Source organism: Puma concolor, chromosome A3 (assembly GCF_028749965.1).
Source record: "Puma concolor isolate L17-30 chromosome A3, mPumCon1.1.hap2, whole genome shotgun sequence".
In the NCBI taxonomy this organism is placed as follows: Eukaryota; Metazoa; Chordata; class Mammalia; order Carnivora; family Felidae; genus Puma; species Puma concolor.
This window is the reverse complement of record NC_141669.1, coordinates 60,240,001-60,260,693: the sequence shown is the minus strand read 5'-3', so window position 1 is coordinate 60,260,693 and position 20,693 is coordinate 60,240,001. Positions and strand designations below refer to the sequence as shown.

Genomic DNA, 20,693 nt, shown 5'->3' with positions numbered 1-20,693 from the left:
ATCGAAAACATAATGTTATAGTGGTGCTTCTCTAAGTATGATCTGGGGACCCTGGAATTCTTCTACCCTCTTTCAGAGAGCCCCCAAAGTTGAAACTCTTTTCCTAATAATAATAGAACATTTACCTTTTCACTTTCGCTTTCTCACAAGTGTACAGTGACGTTTTCTGGAGGCTAAGTGATTTGCAATATCTCAAAAGATTGAATACAAAAGTAGGTATGAGAATCCAGCTGCCTGCTATCAAACCGGATATTAAAGAGATTTCTAAAAACTAAAATAATGCCATTCTCGCTTATTTTTTTTTAAGTATTTTTTGTTACAATGTGTTAACATCTAATAGGTTCATTACAGTTATTTCTAAATTAATATATAAATATTTTTAACATTTCTCAGTTTTAATTTAAATGCTACATATAAATAAATATAACACATAAATGAAAGCTTTTTGAGATCCTCAATAATTTTTGAGCGCATGAAAGTAATTCTAAAACCAAAGTTTGAAACTTTTGAATACAGCAGTCCTCTACAGTTTTCTCTGGGGTTTTCTTCTCAGTAATACTGATTGATAATTGCATTTTCTTGACCTTATGAGAAGTCCCCAAAATAAGATTTTTGGACAATAACCTGGAATTATATTCCATTTTTCAGATACTATTTAAGTATTTGTTAACTGAAACATCAAGGAATTGCAGTCATGCCACCCAAAATATCAAGCACATGTGTGTGTAGGCATTGATGGCTGTCCTGACTACCATCTGGCTAACAAAGATTATAAGATGCCATCAATTTTAAGTTATCAGAGATGTTAAGGAAAAATGCACATCTTTGAATCAAAGAAATGATAGTAGCTAACAAAGCAAGCCCCTGTTCTCCAAATCAAAAATTACAAATCATAAATTCTAAGTACTTTAACTTTTAGGACAAAAAGACTTTCAAGACATCAGAGTGTCCCTACATAGCAGATAATCAGTAAACATCTAGTGGTTAATAACTACAGAATTTAGTAACCTAACTTCTAAGTATTACCCAATACAGAATTTTCTTATAACCCAGATTTTTAAGGTAAATATATTAATTAAACCTAGAAATTAATTAATGTTTAAAATTAAAAACACTCTGGACTTGGAATCTGTACACCTAGGTTCTCATCTTGGCTCTGCTAATAATTACCAATGTGACATGTTAACTAGCCATTTAAATTCTTTTAATCATATTTTTCACATATATTAAATGAAATAATCTCTAAGAGCCCTTTTAGCTCTTAAACTCTATCATGCTGTGATGCTGTTGAGAAGGTTTAAATGATGTACAATGAATCCACAGGATGATGGAGGCAACATCTATTTATGACCCCATATATATTTGTTTATCAACTGACCATTGGTTAAATGGTCAGAATTTTGTTTAGGGTAAAGTTAAAGGTGTTTTTTGTTTTTGTTTTTTTTTATCAGAAGTACTGCCTGACACACAAAAAATTGTAATATGATTGCTAATATTTCATAGGTTTTTAAAATTGTGCTATTTTAACAGGGTTTTGAAATTGGGCAAATTTCTTAAAAATCTGGGGTTTTTTACATACTATATACTTCATCAATTCTAAGATAAGCATCTTTTTTACATTTTCTCTGAAATCAATATGTTACTTATAATAGATAGTATGTTAGAGTTTGACAATGTTTGTTCTTTCTTAGTAGTTCATAAAATAATAGTACATCTAGTACCTAATGGCATTGGATTAGAGAAAATCTGATCAATTTGGCTATACAGACTTAAAGTCATAATGTTGCTCATTTGAGTGCTTGACCTTTATATACCTTATACATATCTCTCAAACTTTATAACCCATGAGGTAAGTGGTTAAATTCTACTTAATATGTGGGGAAAATGGAGTTTACAGAGTTGCCTAAGATCATTTAATAAGTGTTAAAATTTGAATTCAAAACCAACCTTTTCTGACTCTAAAGTCTATGCTAAACTAGATACTCATAATATCTCTTCACATTTGACCACAATAGCAGTAAAGATAATCAGCCAGATGTAAAGCAGTCAACCTTACTGAAGGACAGTTTAGCAACGTACATCAGGTTCCTTAAAAATGTTTATCACGGGGCGCCTGGGTGGCACAGTCGGTTAAGCGTCGGACTTCAGCCAGGTCATGATCTCGCGGTCCATGAGTTTGAGCCCCGCGTCAGGCTCTGGGCTGATGGCTCAGAGCCTGGAGCCTGTTTCCAATTCTGTGTCTCCCTCTCTCTCTGCCCCTCCCCCGTTCATGCTCTGTCTCTCTGTGTCCCAAAAATAAATAAACGTTGAAAAACAAAAATTAAAAAAAAATGTTTATCTCATTAGATTCTACCTGCAGCACTTATTTTCCATAGGTTAATCAGAACTGTGTATAAGAATTTATAAAGATGTGTATAGGGGCGCCTGGGTGGCGCAGTCGTTTAAGCATCCGACTTCAGCCAGGTCACGATCTCGCGATCCGTGACTTCGAGCCCCGCGTCGGGCTCTGGGCTGATGGCTCAGAGCCTGGAGCCTGTTTCCGATTCTGTGTCTCCCTCTCTCTCTGCCCCTCCCCCGTTCATGCTCTGTCTCTCTCTGTCCCAAAAAATAAATAAATGTTGAAAAAAAAATTTTTTTAAAAAGATGTGTATGAAAACATTGTTCTTGATAGTGAAAAATTACAAACAACCTAAATACCTTAAGACGAGTTAAATAAAGTATGATGCATCTGTATTATTAGAATGCTAGGTAGGCAGTTTTAAATTGTGTTTACAAATATTTTTTAAAATATTTACATGAGAATATGCTCACAATGGAATGTTAAGTTAAAAAAGCATGATTCTGTAGTGATTATCTTTGGGTGCCAGGATTGCTAATTATCTTTATTCTATTCTATTTTATTTTATTTTATTTTATTTTATTTTATTTTATTTTATTTTATTTTATTTTTGAGAGAGAGAGAATGCGAGTGAGGGAGGGGCAGAGGGAGAAGGAGAGAGAGAATCTTAAGTGGGCTCCATGCTAGGCACAGGGCTCAATCTCATGACTATGAGATCATGATACGAGCCAAAATCAAGAGTTGACAGTTAACCAACTGAGTCACCCCGGCACCTACTTTATTTTTTATTTTATTATTTTTTAAAATTTATTTTTGAGAGAGAGGGAGAGCGAGAGCATGTGCACGAGCAGGGGAGGGACAGAGAGAGAGACAGAGGACCTGAAGTGGGCTCTGCACTGATAGCAAAGAGCCTAATGCAGGGTTCGAACTCAAGAACTGTGAGATCATGACCTGAGCCAAAGTCAGACACTTAACCAACTGAGCCACCCAGTTGCCCTGATTTTTTAAATTAGTTTTTTATTGAGATATAGCTGTCATATAATATTACATTAGTTTCAGGTGTACAATTGTTTGATGTTTGTATACATTGTGAAATGATCACCACAATAAGCCTAGTTAATATCCATTACCATATGTAGTTACAAAAAATTTTTTTTCTTGTGACGAGAACATTTAAGATCTACTCCCTTAAAAACTTTCATATATGCGATACAGTATTACTAACTATAGTCACCATGCCATACGTTATATCCCCATGACCTATTTATTTTATAACTGGAATTTTGTACCTTTTGACCCCCTTCACCTATTTTGTCCACATTCTATCCCCAGCCTCGGGCAACTACCAATTGGTCTCTATATCTGTGAGCTTGGTGTTTTGGGTTTTGGGGGGCTTTGTTTTGTTTTCAGATTCCACATACTAGTAAGATAATATTGTATTTGTCTTTGTCTGCTGACTTATTTCACTTAGCATAATGCCCTCAGGATCCATGCATATTGTCACAAGTAGTAAGATTTTGTTCTTTTTTATGGCTGCATAATATGCCACTGTGTGTGTGTGTGTGTGTGTGTGTGTGTGTGTGTGTGTGTGTGAACAATTTCCTTATCTACTCATCCATCAGTGAGCACTTAGGTTGTTTCTGTATCTTGGCTAATATAAATAATGCTGCGTTGAACATAGGGATGCATATGTGTTTTCGAGTTAGTGTTTTTATTTTATTTGGATAAACACCCAGAAGTGGAATTTCCAGATCATAAGGTAGTTCTATTTCTAATTTTTTGAAGAATCTCCATCCCGTTTTCCACAGTGGCTACACCAATTTATATCCCTACCAACCGTGCATAAGGGTTCTGTCTTCTCCACATCCTCACCAACACTTATTATTCCTTATCTTTTGATAATAGCCATTCTAACAGTTGTGAGGTAATATCTTATTGTGCTTTTAATTTGCATTTCTTTGATAATTAGTGATGTGCATGCATCTTTTCATGTATCTGTGACCATTTGTATGTCTTTTTTGGTTTCCCAAAAATATGTCTATTCAAGTCTTCTGTCCATTTTTTAATTGCATTGCTATTGAGTTATATGAGTTCTTCATATATTTTGGATTATTAACCCCCTCTCAGATACATGATTTGCAAATATTTTCTCCCATTTAGTACATTGCCTTTTCATTTTGTGGATGGTTTCCTTAACTGTGCAGAAACTTTTAGTTTGATGTAGTCACATTTGTTTATTTTTGCCTTTGTTGCCTTTGCTTTTGTTACCAAATGCAAAAAAAATCATCACTAAGACCATTGTCAAGGAGTTTACCACCTGTGTTTTCTTCTAGTTTTATGGTTTTGGATCTTATCAAGTCTTTAATCCATTTTGAATTAATTTTTGTGAGTAGTGTAAGATAGGCATCCTGTTTCATTCTCTTGCATGTGGCTGTCCGGTTCTCTCCACATGATTTATTGGACTGTCTTTTCCCAGTATATTTTTGGCTCCTTTGTCATAAATTAATTGACCCTATATACTTGGGTTTATTTCTGTGGTCTCTATTTTTTTTTTTATTGATCTGTGTGTCTTTTTTTTTTTTTTTTTTTTTTTTGGCCAATACCATACTGTTGTGATTACTATAGCTTTGTGATATAGTTTGAAATCAGGGAATATGATGCCTCTGATTATTTCTTTTTTTTATAAATTTTTTTTTTCAACGTTTTTATTTATTTATGGGACAGACAGACAGAGCATGAACGGGGGAGGGGCAGAGAGAGAGGGAGACACAGAATCGGAAACAGGCTCCAGGCTCCGAGCCATCAGCCCAGAGCCTGACGCGGGGCTCGAACTCACGGACCGTGAGATCGTGACCTGGCTGAAGTCGGACGCTTAACCGACTGCGCCACCCAGGCGCCCCTGATTATTTTTATTTTTACTTTTATGTACTTTCTAAAATTTTTCTAAGAAATATGAATTACATTTATAATCAGAAAAAGTTTGTTTCTATATGGTCTTGTACCAAAGCAGTCTTTCGCTTTCTGTGTAGCTAACCGGAATCCCTAAAGGTCTGTGTATACTCACAGAATTTAGAGCCAATATAGGATCTTAAAGATGATGTATTCTTTTTTTTTTTTTTTTATTTTTTTTTCAACGTTTTTATTTATTTTTAGGACAGAGAGAGACAGAGCATGAATGGGGGAGGGGCAGAGAGAGAGGGAGACACAGAATCGGAAACAGGCTCCAGGCTCCGAGCCATCAGCCCAGAGCCCGACGCGGGGCTCGAACTCACGGACCGCGAGATCGTGACCTGGCTGAAGTCAGACGCTTAACCGACTGCGCCACCCAGGCGCCCCAAGATGATGTATTCTAATCACCAGTTTTAGGGCTGTTGGGATTTTAAAGATGATCTCCTCTTAAATCTGAAGCAGGCTCTGGGCTCTGAGCTGTCAGCACATAGCCCGACGTGGGGCTCAAAATCATGAACCACAAGATCATGACCTGACCTGAAGTTCAACATTTCACCAACTTTGGCTTAGGTCATGACCTCATGGTTTGTGAGTTCAAGTCCTGCATCTGGCTCTGTGCTGACAGTGAAGAGCCTGTTTTGAATTCTCTCTCTCCTCTCTCTCTGTCCCTCCCCCACTTCTCAAAAATAAACATTAAAAAACTAAGAGGCAAGGGAGGCCTGGGTGGCTCAGTTGCTTAAGCGTCCGACTTCAGCTCACATCATGATCTCACAGTCTGTGAGTTCGAGCCCCGCATCAGGCTCTGTGCTGACAGCTTAGAGCCTGGAGCCTGCTTCAGATTCTGTGTCTCCCTTTCTCTCTGCCCCTCCCCTGCTCATGCTCTGTCTCTGTCTAAAAAATAAATAAAAACATTTAGAAAAATTAAAAAAAAAAACAACTAAGAGGCAGTTGAGAGCTTTTTAAATATATAATAATAGTTAACATTTATCTAGTGCTCTGTACATTACTCTGTTTCACTTAATCTTTATAATATCCTTGTGAGAGGTTGTCTGTTTTCATCCCCATTTTATAAGTGAGGAAACTGAGGCTTAGAGAGATTGAGTAACTTTTATATCCACAATTAAGTGACATATCTAGTGTTTGAACCAAGGTCTTCCTGACTTGAGGGTTCTTAAATATCATGTAATGGAATACAGCATAGCTTTTAAGTGACCTGTTCAATGTTACATTGCTTATTATTAGTGGAAGAAGGATTAACAAACTCATGTCTTGATTGCAGATTCAGTGTTTATTTAATTAATCTTGTCTGTTTTTAGAAAGTGTTGATTTGTAACCAGTTCAACTGCAATGACCAGTTCTATTCTATTATGTCCTATCAACATGACAAAAAATCTATCATTATCACTTACACATTTCAATTATATCTATTAGGTGAAGAATTTTTGTTTAATCCTCTTAAAACCTTGGGTGATGAAAATGTTCTGGAATTAGATAGTGTTGATGGTTCACAACTTTGTGAATATAGTAAAAACCACTGAACTGGATACTTAAAAAAAAATCTTTCCTTAAGTTTACAGAAAAGTGCTTAAAAATGTTGTATTAAAACATAAATATCTCAGAGACCAAAAAATGATTTAATATTTTTTTAAAGTTTCACACTATAACAAATAAATATGTTTACTGTTTATTACCTTTTCCTTGACCATAAATGCTACTTATGATTGAACAAAAACTTTGCAATGAAAGGGAAGTAAAAGAAATTAAATATCAGACCAATAGTAATCTAAAGTCAGAAGTTGCTTGGGGCCCCTGGGTGGCTCAGTCGGTTAAGCGTTTGACTTCATCTCAGGTCGTGATCTTGCAGTTCATGAGTTCGAGCTCTCTATCAGGCTCTTTGCTGACAACTCAGAGCCTGGAGCCTGCTTCGGATTCTGTGTCTCCCTCTTTCTCTGTCCCTCCCACACTCACACTCTGTCTCTCTCAAACATAAATAAACATTACAAAAAAAAAATTTAAAGCCAGATGTTGACTACTTTTGGGGAGAAAAAGGAATTTGAACTATAAACATGGATATTTGTGCTTTGAATTAATGTCCTCATTTAAGGACCGATTTCCTTTAGTGGTCGTTACCTGTTGTTACCCATAAATATATTGTCAGATTACAAATTAATCCAGGAAAACATTCTTCCAATTCTGATATGGTTAATTGTCTTATTGTAAGGAAAGTGAGCACTGGAGAAAACCAGTTTTACTTTTTTTTAAAAAACATATGATAGTTTTGAATTTTCTGTAAATGTTAATTGTCAAGAATTTAAAGGATTATTGTCACAGATACTTAATATCTTTAAACATACAAATTTGGAAGACACCTTGTTATCAGTCCTATAAGAGTGTAAGAAATATAATTTTTTAAAAATGTCTGCCAGATTATACTATGATTAACAAATATGAAGAATGTATATAATATACATATGGACCTTATGCTTTATGGGAATATGTTCTAATAAAAACGTAATTAAACATAATCCAGCTTTAGGCAGTAAAGTTATATTTCCAGGGGCACCTGGGTGGCTCAGTTGGTTAAGTGTCCAACTTTGGCTCAGGTCATGATCTCTGAATTCGGTAGTTCATTCCTCCCTCGGGCTCCGCACTGTCAGTGCTTGAGATTCTCTTTCTCTACCTCTCTGTGCCCCTCCCCTGCTCACGTGCACTCTCACTCTCTCTCTCTCTCTCAACAAATAAACTTTAAACAAAAAAGAAGATATATTTCCTAAATGTCAAGGCTTTCTACAGTTTCTAGCTAAAATTAGTATTTTCTGTAAGCAATCTTGTAAAATTACAATCTTATTTCTGATCTCTATTATTTTGACAGATAATATAACCATTGATTAGTTTACAAATATAGATTATGTGGTGGGTTTTCTTTTTTTTTTTTTTTTTTGAGCTTCTAATTCTGTATTTTTGCTTTTAAGCATCGAATGTTATCCAGACAAGAAGAACTTAAAGAAAGAGCAAGAGTTCTGCTTGAGCAAGCAAGAAGAGATGCAGCTTTAAAGGCAGGAAATAAGCAGAATACCAACGCAGCCACACCACTGTGCAACAGGCAGCTAAGTGATGTGAGGAACATTGGTTAAAAAGCCATAAATTGTTAATTGCAATCATGGGGGTGAAGGGAGTAATTTATTTATATTTTTTGCTAAGTCATTTTTTAGATTTTTATTTTAATTCCAGTTAGTTAATATACAGTACTATATTAGCTCAGGTATACAATAGAGTAATTCAACAATTCCATACATCACTTGGTGTTGATCATGACACACACACTCCTTAACCCCCATCACCTATTTCACCCATCCCTGCCACCACCTCCCCTCTGGAAACCATCAGATTGTTCTTGCAAAATCATTTTTCCAGACTTTGTATATGGAGGGTACTTGGTACATTTACTGAACTGATAAATTCATACTTGGAAGAACATGTTGTAATTTCTCCTACACAGCAGTGTTTGCTATGAGAAAAAGTAAGATTGGGGATATAATTTCTACATAAATGAATGACCTATTTTTTCTTAATTTACACCGTGTAATTTAATTGTACTTTGTTTAAGATTGGATTTTATCTATGGAAGTTACTTTTTTTTGGAAATATTAGAATATACTAATGATGCCTTCCATTTATTAAAGAGCAGGCATCATTATTATAATGGATGTTTTACATAATTTGTATTTTACTTAACCCCATGAAGTAGATGTTCAAACTACTTTCCGCATAAGAAAACTGGGGTCATAGGTAAGGTAATTTGTACAAGTTAACAAAGTTAGTAAATGATGAATCCAGGATTTGAACTTGAGCGTTTTCAGACTACAGAATCAGTGCTCTTTTCTATCATATAGTGCCATGCCTATGTTAAACCACATTTTTATACATGTTTTTGTGTAGTGCTTCACAAGTGATAATGAATATATGGTAATAGAAGCTCTTAAATTTAAGGGGACAGGAATGTCTTCATGAATCTGAAAACTATGATAGCCTCCCTTACCATCAAACTCACATACACAAAATTACATGTGTTTTTTTTTTTTTTTTAATTAAGATTTTATTTTTTTAGAGCAGTTTTAGGTTCACAGCAGAATTTTGGGGAAGGTACAGAGATTGCCCATATACACCCTGCATCTACACATGCATATCCTCTCCTCTTAACAACATCCCACACCAGAGTGATGCATTTGTTAGAACTGATAAACGTACACTGAACTGATGAACCAAACCTACATCATAATCACCCAAAGTCCATACTTTACATTATGATTCTCTCTTGTATTCTACATTCTATGAATTTGGACAAATGTGTAATGACATGTATCCATCATTATGGTATCATAGAGTATTTTCATTGCCATAAGAATATTCTGTTACACCTACTTATCCCTTCCAACACTCCCAACCCCTGGAAACCTGATAATTTTACTGTCCCCATAATTTTGCCTTTTGCAAAATGTCATAGTTGGAATCATGCAGTGTATAGCATTTTCTGATTGGCTTCATTTACCTAGTGTAATGCATTTAAGGTTTTTCCGTGTTTTTCATGGCTAGAAAGACCATTTCTTTTTTAGTGCTGAGTGATATCTCATTGTCCGGATGTACCACAGTTTATTTATCCCTTCACCTACTGAAGGACATCTTGATTGCTTCCAAAGTTTGACAATTATGAATAAAGCTGCTGTAATCATCCATGTACAAGTTTTTGTGTGGACATAGGTTTTTAACTCATTTGAGGAAATACCAAGGAGTGTGATTGCTAGGTCTTATGGGTAAGAATATGTTTACTTTTATAAGAAATTGCCAAACTATCTTCCAAAGTAGCTATACCATCTTGTATTCTCACCAGCAATGTGTGAGAGTTCTTGTGTTCCACATCTTCATCAACAGTGAGTGTGTTGGTGTTCCAGATTTTGACCATTCTGATAGGTGTTTAGGGGTATCTCACTTTTAATTTGCATTTCCCTGATGACATATGATGTGGAGCATCTTTTTATATGCATACTCACAGTCTATAAATCTTTGGAGAGGTGTCTCTTGAGGTCATTGGCCATTTTTTAATTAGGTTGTTTGTTTTTTATTGTTGAGTTTCAATGGTTATTTGTATATTTTGGATATAGTCTTTTATCATATGTGTCTGTTGTAAATTGAGTCTTCCTACTCTTCATTTATTTATTCTTTGATTTCATGATATTCCTCATATAGATCCTCATATAGATCATGTACATATTTTGTTAGATTTATACCTATCAATTTTTCACTAATGTGAATAGTATTGTGTTTTTAATTTCAAATTCCACTTGTTCACTGCTGGTATATAGGAAAGCAATTGTCTCTTGTATATTAGCCTTGTATCTTACAGGCTTGCTATAATTGCTTATTAGTTCCAAGAGAGTTTTTTTTTTCAATTCTTTGATTTTCTACATAGGTGATCATGTCATCTGTGATCAGACACTTTTATTTCTTCCTTTCAATGCATATGTTTAAACATACCTTTCAGATATGAGCTTAATAACCTCTGACCTTGAGCAGTGTTTTTCACACTTCAAGTCTTTCCACGATAATGTGATATAAAATTGATTTAGCACACTGCAGTAATTATTTTATTTTTAATGAAAAGGAATAGAATAGAATGGAATAAAAATATCAGAACTCATCACATGTAGTAACCATGGCATTTTTGTCTGAAACTTGCTTCAGTCATATGGATATATATGCATACTGGATCTTGATATAAAATGTATTTTAAGCTGTGGGTCATGATAAAAATGTTTGAGAAACCCTAATCTAGAGGGCCATCTTTGAAGAAATTTTGTAGCTTTTATGCCAACTTCTTCAGTGCCTAACCATCTGTTATTTCATCAATTTGTTGGTGATTTGTCAGATATTTATTAAATGTCTGAGCTGAGTGTATTCATAGTGACAGAAAAGGCTAAGCTTCTTCCCTCATGGAGTTTACATTATGGTGGGAATACACAGATAATGGTAAATAACTAGAGTGTGAAAACTGCATGATATAGTAGAGGATAATTTAAGTAGCTGAGGGCTTGAGTGATTTGAAGATGGGGCATTGAACTAAGATTTGATGGGTGAAAAGGATCTAGTCAAGTGAAGAGCCACAAAAACTATCTCTTGAAAAAGAAAGTTTTTTTGTTAATACTGTATTTTATTTGTGGGTAACTTTATTTCATAATTTTCCAGCCTCTAAAATCTATGGGGAATGTATAAGTCTATATTATTCCAGTGTGTTGATTTAAAAAAAATTTTTTTTAATGTTTATTTATTTTTGAGAGAGAGAGAGAGACAGAGTGTGAGCAGGAGAGGGACAGAGAGAGGGAGACACAGAATCTGAAGCAAGCTCCAGGCTCTGAGCAGTCAGCACAGAGCCTGACTCAGGGCTCAAACTCACGAACAATGAGATCATGACCTGAGCAGAAGTCAGAAGCTTAACCAACTGAGCCACCCAGGTGCCCCCAGTGTGTTGATTTTAAATTGAGAGTACCTGAGATTTAAATGGTCTATCTACCAAGTAGATTTTTAAAACTAATTATTTCACCTATGTGTGAATTTTACATATATTAATAATTATCATCAAGTGTTTATTGAGCACTTACTATTTGACAGGTAGGATTCTAAGTAATTTAACATGAATTTTCACATTTAATCTCCACAATAATTGTATGAGTTAAATATTATCATTTCTATTTTACAGTCGAGAAAACTGACAAATTAATGAATTGCCTGTTGTCACACAGCTAATAAGTAACAGAGTCAAGAATTGAACCTAGATGATTTGATTTCAGAGGTTATGTTTTTAAGGCATTGTGTTATATTTCCTTCTTCTTTATATTTCTGACATCCTTGTGAAATAGAAACAGAGACTGTTGTTTTACCTTTCATAGAGATTAAGAAAGTAAGTTAGGAAAGAATGTTTAAATTTACTTAGGTTGCAGACTATGACATATGAGGCTTAGAATTCAAGTATCCTGACTTTTAAAAAGATGATGTTTAGTCTTTCATTTGGTTTATTCATTTATTACTTCAAATTTTCAGTAAATATTTTATTGGTCACCCCTTCTATTTAAGGCACCAGTAATTTACACTTTTTATTTCTCAAACAAAATAAATTTTTATCTGAAGTATATTAGTGTGAATTCAGAACAGAAGTTACTTACTAAAACATCTCTTACTCTGTGTCATGACATCTTACTGTATCTGTAAAATATATAACTTGGATTTTAAGAAACATGATGATGGTGACAGTTCATTGAGTTAGATCCTCTTTGTACTCCTCATAGTATGTAACTTGCCACACCTTTCTGGAAAACCATTAGACTTCATCAAGAAATGTTCATTCTCTTTTACCTAATAATTCTAACAAAGAATCATATGCAGGTGTTCATCACAATGTTATTTGTAATTGCAAAAAATTATAAAATGGTAATTGTGCAAAACAGAAATGATCAAATAAATTATAACAAATAAATATACTTGTTATATAGCCATTAAAACCTATTCAATAATGTCTTGAAAGAATATTGAAAGGACATAGAGTGCTCACAATGTCATTTTGTATAAAAAGGATATAAAATATACATGGCATATGAACTCCATTTTTTTAATGTTTATTTATTTATTTTGAGAGAGAGGGCTTTCATGCATAAACAGAGGGCGGGTCAGAGAGAGAGAGGAGAGAGAGTGAGAGAAAGAGACAGAGAGAGAGAGAATCCCAAGCAGGCTCCATGCTGTCAATGCAAAGCCTGACATGGGGCTCAATCTCATGAACTGTGAGATTATGACCTGAGCCGAAATCAAGAGTTGGATACTTAACCAGCTGGGCCACCTAGGTGCCTCTGAACTCCATTTTGAAATGATAGAGACTGTGTGTGTGTGTGTGTGTGTGTGTGTGTGTGTGTGTGTGTGTGTGTGTGTGTGTGTGTTAATCATGCATTAAAAAGGACAGGAAGGAAAATCATCAAAATATTAACAATATTTATCTCTAAGGGATAGTATAACAAGTGGCTTATAAAGGGTTTTTTTTTTCCCTTTATTCTTTCTGTTTTAAAAATATCACATGTTAAGATAAATATTTTAAACTAGGGAAATTTGGGGTATCTAAAAAATGTATTTTTATCACATTGTTTTCTTAGTGTACCCAAACGAACTTGACTTCAGAACTTCTAAGATAACGTGTGTATGTGTGTGCTTTAAGAAGAGAGACATAGAAAGAACTCTTCACTTCTACAGTTGATGATAACTAGCTTGTGCCTAGGTGTGGATAAATGGCAGATTCAATAATAGCAGTCCTGTTCACACTGAAAAGGCATGAAATTCTCAATGACTATTGTTTATGATTGATGAGTTAAGTAATCATGGTATCTCATAAAATATCTCATTGTTTCTTTGACTACCACTGATGGGATCTGGGTTACTTGTCCTGTACTCATTTATTGTTCTAGTTATTTTTCCCAGAAAGAGTAGCTCCATGCTGCATAGCTAGCCCACTGCATGCCAGGCTAATCACTTTGTTACTTTGTTTTCCATTTACCCAGAGTTGTATCCTATTGCAAATGAAACCATGCTTTAAACAGTCCCCAAGATACTTTTTTTACCCTTCCTCTTTCAGGTTATCTTTTGCTAAATAAAAAACCACCTTACTGGCATGAAACAACCATTTGATTATGCTCACAGATTCTATGATTTAGGCATTAGGATAGGAGACTCTGGGAGTGGCTTTGTTCCATGACGTCTGGTGCAGAGTTTTGACGACAACCTCTGCTAAACTGTCAGTTGAAACACCTACATGTAGCCTCTCCCTGTGGTCTTTCCACTTGGGCTAGTTTGGGCTTCCTCACAGCATGGTGGCTGGGTCTATGAGCAGCTATGCCAAGATAGTCAGGCAGACATGCATGGCATTCTTATGATCTAGCTTTAAAAGTCATGTTGCATCACTTTTACTATACTGATGGCCTAACCAGACACAAAGCTCCACCCAGGTTTAAGGAAGAGATACATAGACTCCACACCACTAATTGAGAGGAGTGTGGCATAGGAGATATCGTTGCAGCCTCTTCTGTTATAGTTTAAGCTCAATTCTAAAACTTTCTTGTGCATTCTACTTACTATTGCTCGTTTTTCAGAAAAGTCAAGCTCTGCATAGATGTGTTATGAAAAGCATCAATTTCATGAATTAAATAGTACATTCTCTTCGACTACTGTTCTAGTTTTGACACTTGATGCTCTACGGGGCTTATAGCTTATATTAATTATATTAATGAATGAAATGATGTAAGAAGAAGAATATAAAATGACAGATCAGTCCAATTGCACAAATAGAGAAGTTAGACCTTGCTGTTCCTTTTTAGATTTTCAGTTTAGTGTGCAATTTGATATCAGGTTGATATATTTTCCAAGGACATACTAGTTTTTTATTATTATTATTTTTTTTTAATTTACATCCAAATTAGTTAGCATATAGTACAACAATGATTTCAGGACTAGATTCCTTAGTGCCCCTTACCCATTTAGCCCATCCCCCCTTCCACAACTCCTCCCATAACCCTCAGTTTGTTCTCCATATTTATGAGTCTCTTCTGTTTTGTCCCCCTCCCTGTTTTTATGTTATTTTTGTTTCCCTTCCCTTATGTTCGTCTGTTTTTTCTCGTAAAGAAGGACATACTAGTTTTCTTAATTTGATTTCTTTATCATTTCCGGTAGCTCTTGTACATACAGACTGGAATTATTTACCAGTACTGTCCATATTTTGGAAAAGTAGTTTGGCAAACTTGGTTGATAAAAGGAAAAGGGAAAGTACCCAATTTCATCTCTGGAGCAATTGAATGTGTGTTAAGTGATACTAAAACTGGAAAATACTTAATTTCTCTAAATCTATTTTTCCATTTATTAAATGGGAGCAAAATTCTTTTTTTTTTTCCTTGTGTGACATTCAAATTAATAGGTGTCTACGGTGAAGGGGGTAAGGGAACCATGACTAATGCCATTCCCACTTCAGTGTCAGCATCTCTTTCACTCTGGAGAGATCAAAAGACTGCTGGTAAATAAAAAGAAGGTCTAACTGGAAAAAAAAAAAAGCTGGCATCTAATTTAGTGAACTGATTGCTACTATTTTCCCTTTTTTATGCTCTTTTATTTGTGCCTTAATTTACAGTGTTCTTATTTTAAAATTCATTGTAAGCTATCTTGTCCTTCATAATGTATGCTACTGTGCTGAAAGTCAAGTTGCTGGTGGGGGGAGTTAGACCTGTTGCTACCCATTGCTTTTTGTGTTCTTAGTTTACCTGAGAATTTCCATGAGTTTAAAAAAAAAGTTGGTACCCAGGAATGACCTCAAGTCTTGAGTGAATGAGACACTGACCTCAAATCTTCTAGAGTTTATTGAAGAGCTTACTGTTGCATATTCTTAAGATTGCTCGTTGATTTAGGACTTACTCAGCAATCATCTTTTATATTTCTGAACTCTGTTTCTGTAAAACTAACCAAGGATCTTCTGATGAACACCAAGAAAAAGAAGAACTATTTTAATAATAATGTTAATAAATGATTTTGGAATACTTGAGGCATATAATACATGGGACAGTGTCCATGTACTGAGTACAGGTTACCTCCTTTTAAGGCTTTTTGTATCTAGTTCTGGGCTGAGAGAGAATGAAAGCAAAGATTTACATATTAGGAAAGACAAGCTTTTAAAATATAAAGAAGAGAAACTGGTAAATAGTTTAAGTACCAATTTGAGTATATGAAGGTTCAGAATCTTTCTGGTAGAAAGATTCCCGGTAGAATATTCCCGGTTACCAAGAGAATAAACTTCCCAACTATACAGCATGGCCTTATACAAGGTCCTTGCAAATCCTCTTTCCTCCCTTTCTAGCCTTATCTCTCACCTCTCTCCCATTATCACTCCACAGTCCATCTCTACTAACTTGCTTGCAGAGAGAATATGGCATACTCTTCAATTCCTGCATCGAGCACTGGCTGTTCTCTCCCTGAAATTCCCTTCTTTCCTTGTTAGTTTCCACTGAAATATCTCTTCTTCTGTGAGTACCTCTGTCACGGTTCCTAGTGGTAAAGCTAATTCTCCTTTGTGTATCTTTTTCTAATATGCTGTACATATCTCTCCCATCGCATTTATCCCATATAATTATCTAATTACACATCTTTCTCCCACTCAGCTATGAGCTATTCAAAGTACAAGAACCTTGTATTCCCATCACCAAGTATTAAGTAAATGTTTATTCAATAAATAAATGAAGGGGATAGTAACAGGCTCTTTTTCATGCTTTCTGAGTGTCAACTAATAAAAACATGAGTTTAAACATGAAAAATTTGGGTTGCTATAGGGAGTTTCTTGGTGGTAAAGGTTTGTGAACAGGCAAAATATCTCTCTGAAAGTCTTTAAAGTGGAATTGATTATCATTGAGCAGAGAAAGTTAAAGTGTCTGTCCCCTTTCTTGAGTCAGTTACAGAAATGACATTAGCCACATTGGAACTTAAGGTTCCCTGGATCATTCTTTTCTTCCTTTCTTAAATCCTTTCTTTATGGTTATGATGTGTACACAGCAAATCCTTACACACACCTGTCCTTCCTGGACACTGAGACCTTTGATTAGAGTGCAACCCCCAACTCTGTCTTGAAGCATACCACTCTCTCTACCAAACATTGCCTCTTAAATAAATTAGTATAGCTTTAGGCTGGAAGGCTAGGAAGCAATTTCTAAGACACCGAAAACAACTCTTTGTAATCTTATCTGCTGGGTCCTTATGTACAGACTCTACTTAAGTCATCCTCAGGAAAAGATTTGAGCTGTAATTTATCTTAAATGGCAACTCACAAACACAGGTATTATAAGCCTTTTAATTTATCTTAATTTTTGTCAAAACTAGTATTGCACGTTTTAATGAGAACTTGCTGAGCAAGCACATGTTGCATTTAGATCTTTTTTAGAGAAAATAGTTTACATGATTCATTTGTGTCTCTGTGCCTTTAGATGTTCATTTAACCTGTTTCAGGTATTTCCTGAAATTGTTTTTCTATAGGAAACAGATTTCATTGCTCTGAATCTCTGTGATTTAGTTTTTCACTTCCTTTTCCTATTCTGTGAAGATTTTCATATGTTACATTTTGCTAATGCAAATTTTAGATGATAGTTCTTTTGTTCGTGGTTTCCACATGCACTTAAAGTAATTTTTTCAGGGGCTCCTGGGTGGCTCAGTCAGCTGAGAGTCTGACTCTTGATTTTAGCTCAAGTCATTATCCCAAGGTCCTGGGATCAAGCCCCATGATGGGCTCTGTGCTAAGCATAGAGCCTGCTTAAGATTCTCTCTCTACCTCTCTCTCTCTCTCTCTCTCTCTCTCTCTCTCTCTCTCTCTCCCTCTGCCCCTCTCCCCTGCTCGCTCTCTCTCTCTCTCTCTCTCTCTCTCAAATTAAAACAAAATTTTTTTGTTTCAGACTCAGGAGTTTGGTATGAACACACATTGTGAGAAAAGTATAATAGTTTTTTTTTAAGAAAAAATTTCATTTTTTATTATTTTTCTTCATTACTCAATTCCCCCAAATACTCTTTTCCCAAAAAATGCACAAGTAGAATTTAACAAGCTAGTCTATTTCAGACTCTTTTGCTTACTACTTTGTATTAGAATATAATTTCTTTTTAAAAATACATTTAATAAATCTGTTACTTTAAATAATGCTCTTGTAATTATGTAGATAGCTGAAGGGGATGTTTGCATTTATGTGCTAAAGTTTAGGATCCATACACTCTAAGGATAAGGAATGAGAATCCTGTTGCCCACAGTCCTTGAAATTGTTAAGGTATTTGTGAAGCACTTTGAACCGATCAGAAGAAGGATGTCATATAAGTTTAATTATTACTTTTATGTTTTTAAGAAAGAAAAAAATCTATTTTATAAGTAGAAAGTCTAAAAAGAATTAAGGTAATTCTTTACAAATATGTTTGTTTTTAGTTTTTTCAGCTGTAAATTACATAGCATAAGAAAATGGTTTGCAGATACTTGTTGATACCTAGAAGTTTTGTTTTTCTTTTTTGAATGTTTTTATTTTTGAGAGAAAGAGACAGGCAGAGTGCAAGCTGGGGAGGGGCAGAGAGAGTGAGGGAGACACAGAATCCGAAGCAGGCTCCAGGCTTTGAGCTGTCAGTGCAGAGCCTGACACAGGGCTCAACCCCACAAACCGTGAGATCATGACTTGAGCCAAAGTCAGACGCTTAACCGACTGAGCCACCTAGGCACCCCTGGAAGTTTTTTTTTAATAGACCAGACAAGAATTACAACATTATTATAAAACAGACTTAAAGGTGGTTTTTTTCTCAATTTTAATCTGCAAGGATAGTGAGTGACCCATTACAATCAATTGGCGTAGGAGACCATCCTCACTTAACAGGATCAGACTGCAAGATGTCAGCAAGTTCTAGAAGGTTTGCAGTATCCATCTCTAAAGGTTTGCAGGAATATTTGAATCTCTGAAGAAAACTGTATATGGGAAAGGAATTTCAGTTTGGTCAGTCTTGAGTCAACTGCAGGGACCAGTAATCAAAAAAGATACAGTGACTTTTTTTTTTACTGGTTGGTAATGAATCCAAAAGGCTTATTTGGTGAGAACCAAAAGAATGCAAGCTGCTCTTTTGCAAATTAAGCCTTTAAACAGGTATTTTGTTGCTGTGAAGAGGTAGGACATCAACCTTGCACTTTTGATGTTAATTGGAAAATATTGATTTAAATGGGACTAGTCTGTCGTGCTGATAATTGTAGCAGATTTAGATAAGATCACTAGATCTTTTCCAGATAATAAAAGAAGCAGTTACCATCCAGTTGGTAAAAAAAAAAAAAAAAAAAAAAAAATCTAAACATCATTTTGGTAATCTCTGGCAGGTAGAAACTTCTTCTATAGTTTTTATGTATGTATCCTAAGTATGTACCATCATAAAAATGTATATAAGATTATATTATATGTTTATAAATATTAGCTATGTTACAATTAAATGGCTAGCCTCTAGGAATTAAGATTTAACATTAAGGTCAAGCTAAAATTTTAATCTCTCCAAATTACACATATTATCAATTCACTAGGAAGAAGTAGGTTAGCTTCACATTTGTGATTTTAAAAGAACATCAAATATTATAAAAAATATAAAATCTTTAATAACATATGGAGTGAGAATTTTGTCTTATTTAGAGATTTTTATTCTCTATATGAGCTGGAATGTCTATACCCAGGGCACTAAGATGAAAATATATTCCTTATTTCTTACTCCAACACAATTGACAGAAGATTTAATGTACATAATCCGCTTCAGACTAGTAAGACACTTTAAATGTATAGCTAATCTTTTTTACAGTTGCATTTTATAGGAGAAGAATGCCAGTGTACTTCTATGTTCGGCATAAATGCCTCTGTACATGGTAGTGGTTTTTATTCATTATGATTTAAATAATAGTTTATCTATTATGTCTAAATTTAAGTTGATTCGAAGTCTGCTATCCTAACAATGGCTACTAGACTTCTTAGAAAACATATTGTTAGCTTGCTAGCATATCTTCAAAGTCACACAAAACACCATTATTGTTAGGAGGAAAAAAAAAAAATCCTCAAGCATCTTTTCTATTATGTGGCCACAAACCCCTAGCCTCAAAAGTCTTATTTATTTGAGATTGCTGTGAATTCATGAAGCTAGGGCTAGGTGTCTTAGCATCAGGAACACTCCTTTTATGCGACTATTAATGGCCATAGACATTTTCCATATGGCTGTTCAGTTCGGTGTTGAACATCCCAGGATGATATCACCATTACTAGGAGCTGTATTTTATATTGCCTATTCTGTTATTGCTCAGCATGCAAGAGGGTAGAGTTTAAATCTTTATTCATTTCATTTTTTAATGTTTCTTTTGTTCTCCTTATCATGTTCTGGCTTTCCCAAGGATATATGCCTTGAATGAAAAGTCACATGTGCATTACTAATTGTATGCTATTGTATTTACAGTTCCTAGTGGTGCCACTGTGAAGCTACTAATTCCTTTGCTTCACTTGATGTAAAATAATCTGAGTGTCTTTGATAGCAGTGAAACAGTATTAATTGTTTTGTACATTTTTTGGTCACTCTTCTTAGGTGGTCTTCATAATCTATTAGAACTTTCAGCCAGATTTTTGTAATGTCATGCCTCCAGCAGTGATTAAATTGGTAATTAATGAAGAGTCTTTGGCAATGTAAACCACATCCCGTTAATTTTCCCTTTTGAGTTTTTAGAAGTTGTCTTCTGTGTCAGAAATCATTGCGCCACCTTGCTATGGCCCCTTGGCATGAAACCACAACGACTTGATTTTTGCAGCCATTA

The 20,693-nt window shown here is 34.9% G+C and overlaps 1 protein-coding gene across 11 annotated transcripts in view; it reads left to right on the top strand.

The window, feature by feature from the left end:
- EHBP1 (EH domain binding protein 1) overlaps window positions 1-20,693 on the top strand; it is a 375,689-nt gene that overhangs the window by 279,322 nt on the left and 75,674 nt on the right. For all 11 annotated transcript variants that reach the window (XM_086701008.1, XM_086701007.1, XM_086701009.1 and 8 more), the window contains one exon: window positions 8,260-8,403. In XM_086701008.1, coding sequence (XP_086557134.1) covers window positions 8,260-8,403 — 144 coding nt within the window. The remainder of the gene's footprint in view (window positions 1-8,259; window positions 8,404-20,693) is intronic.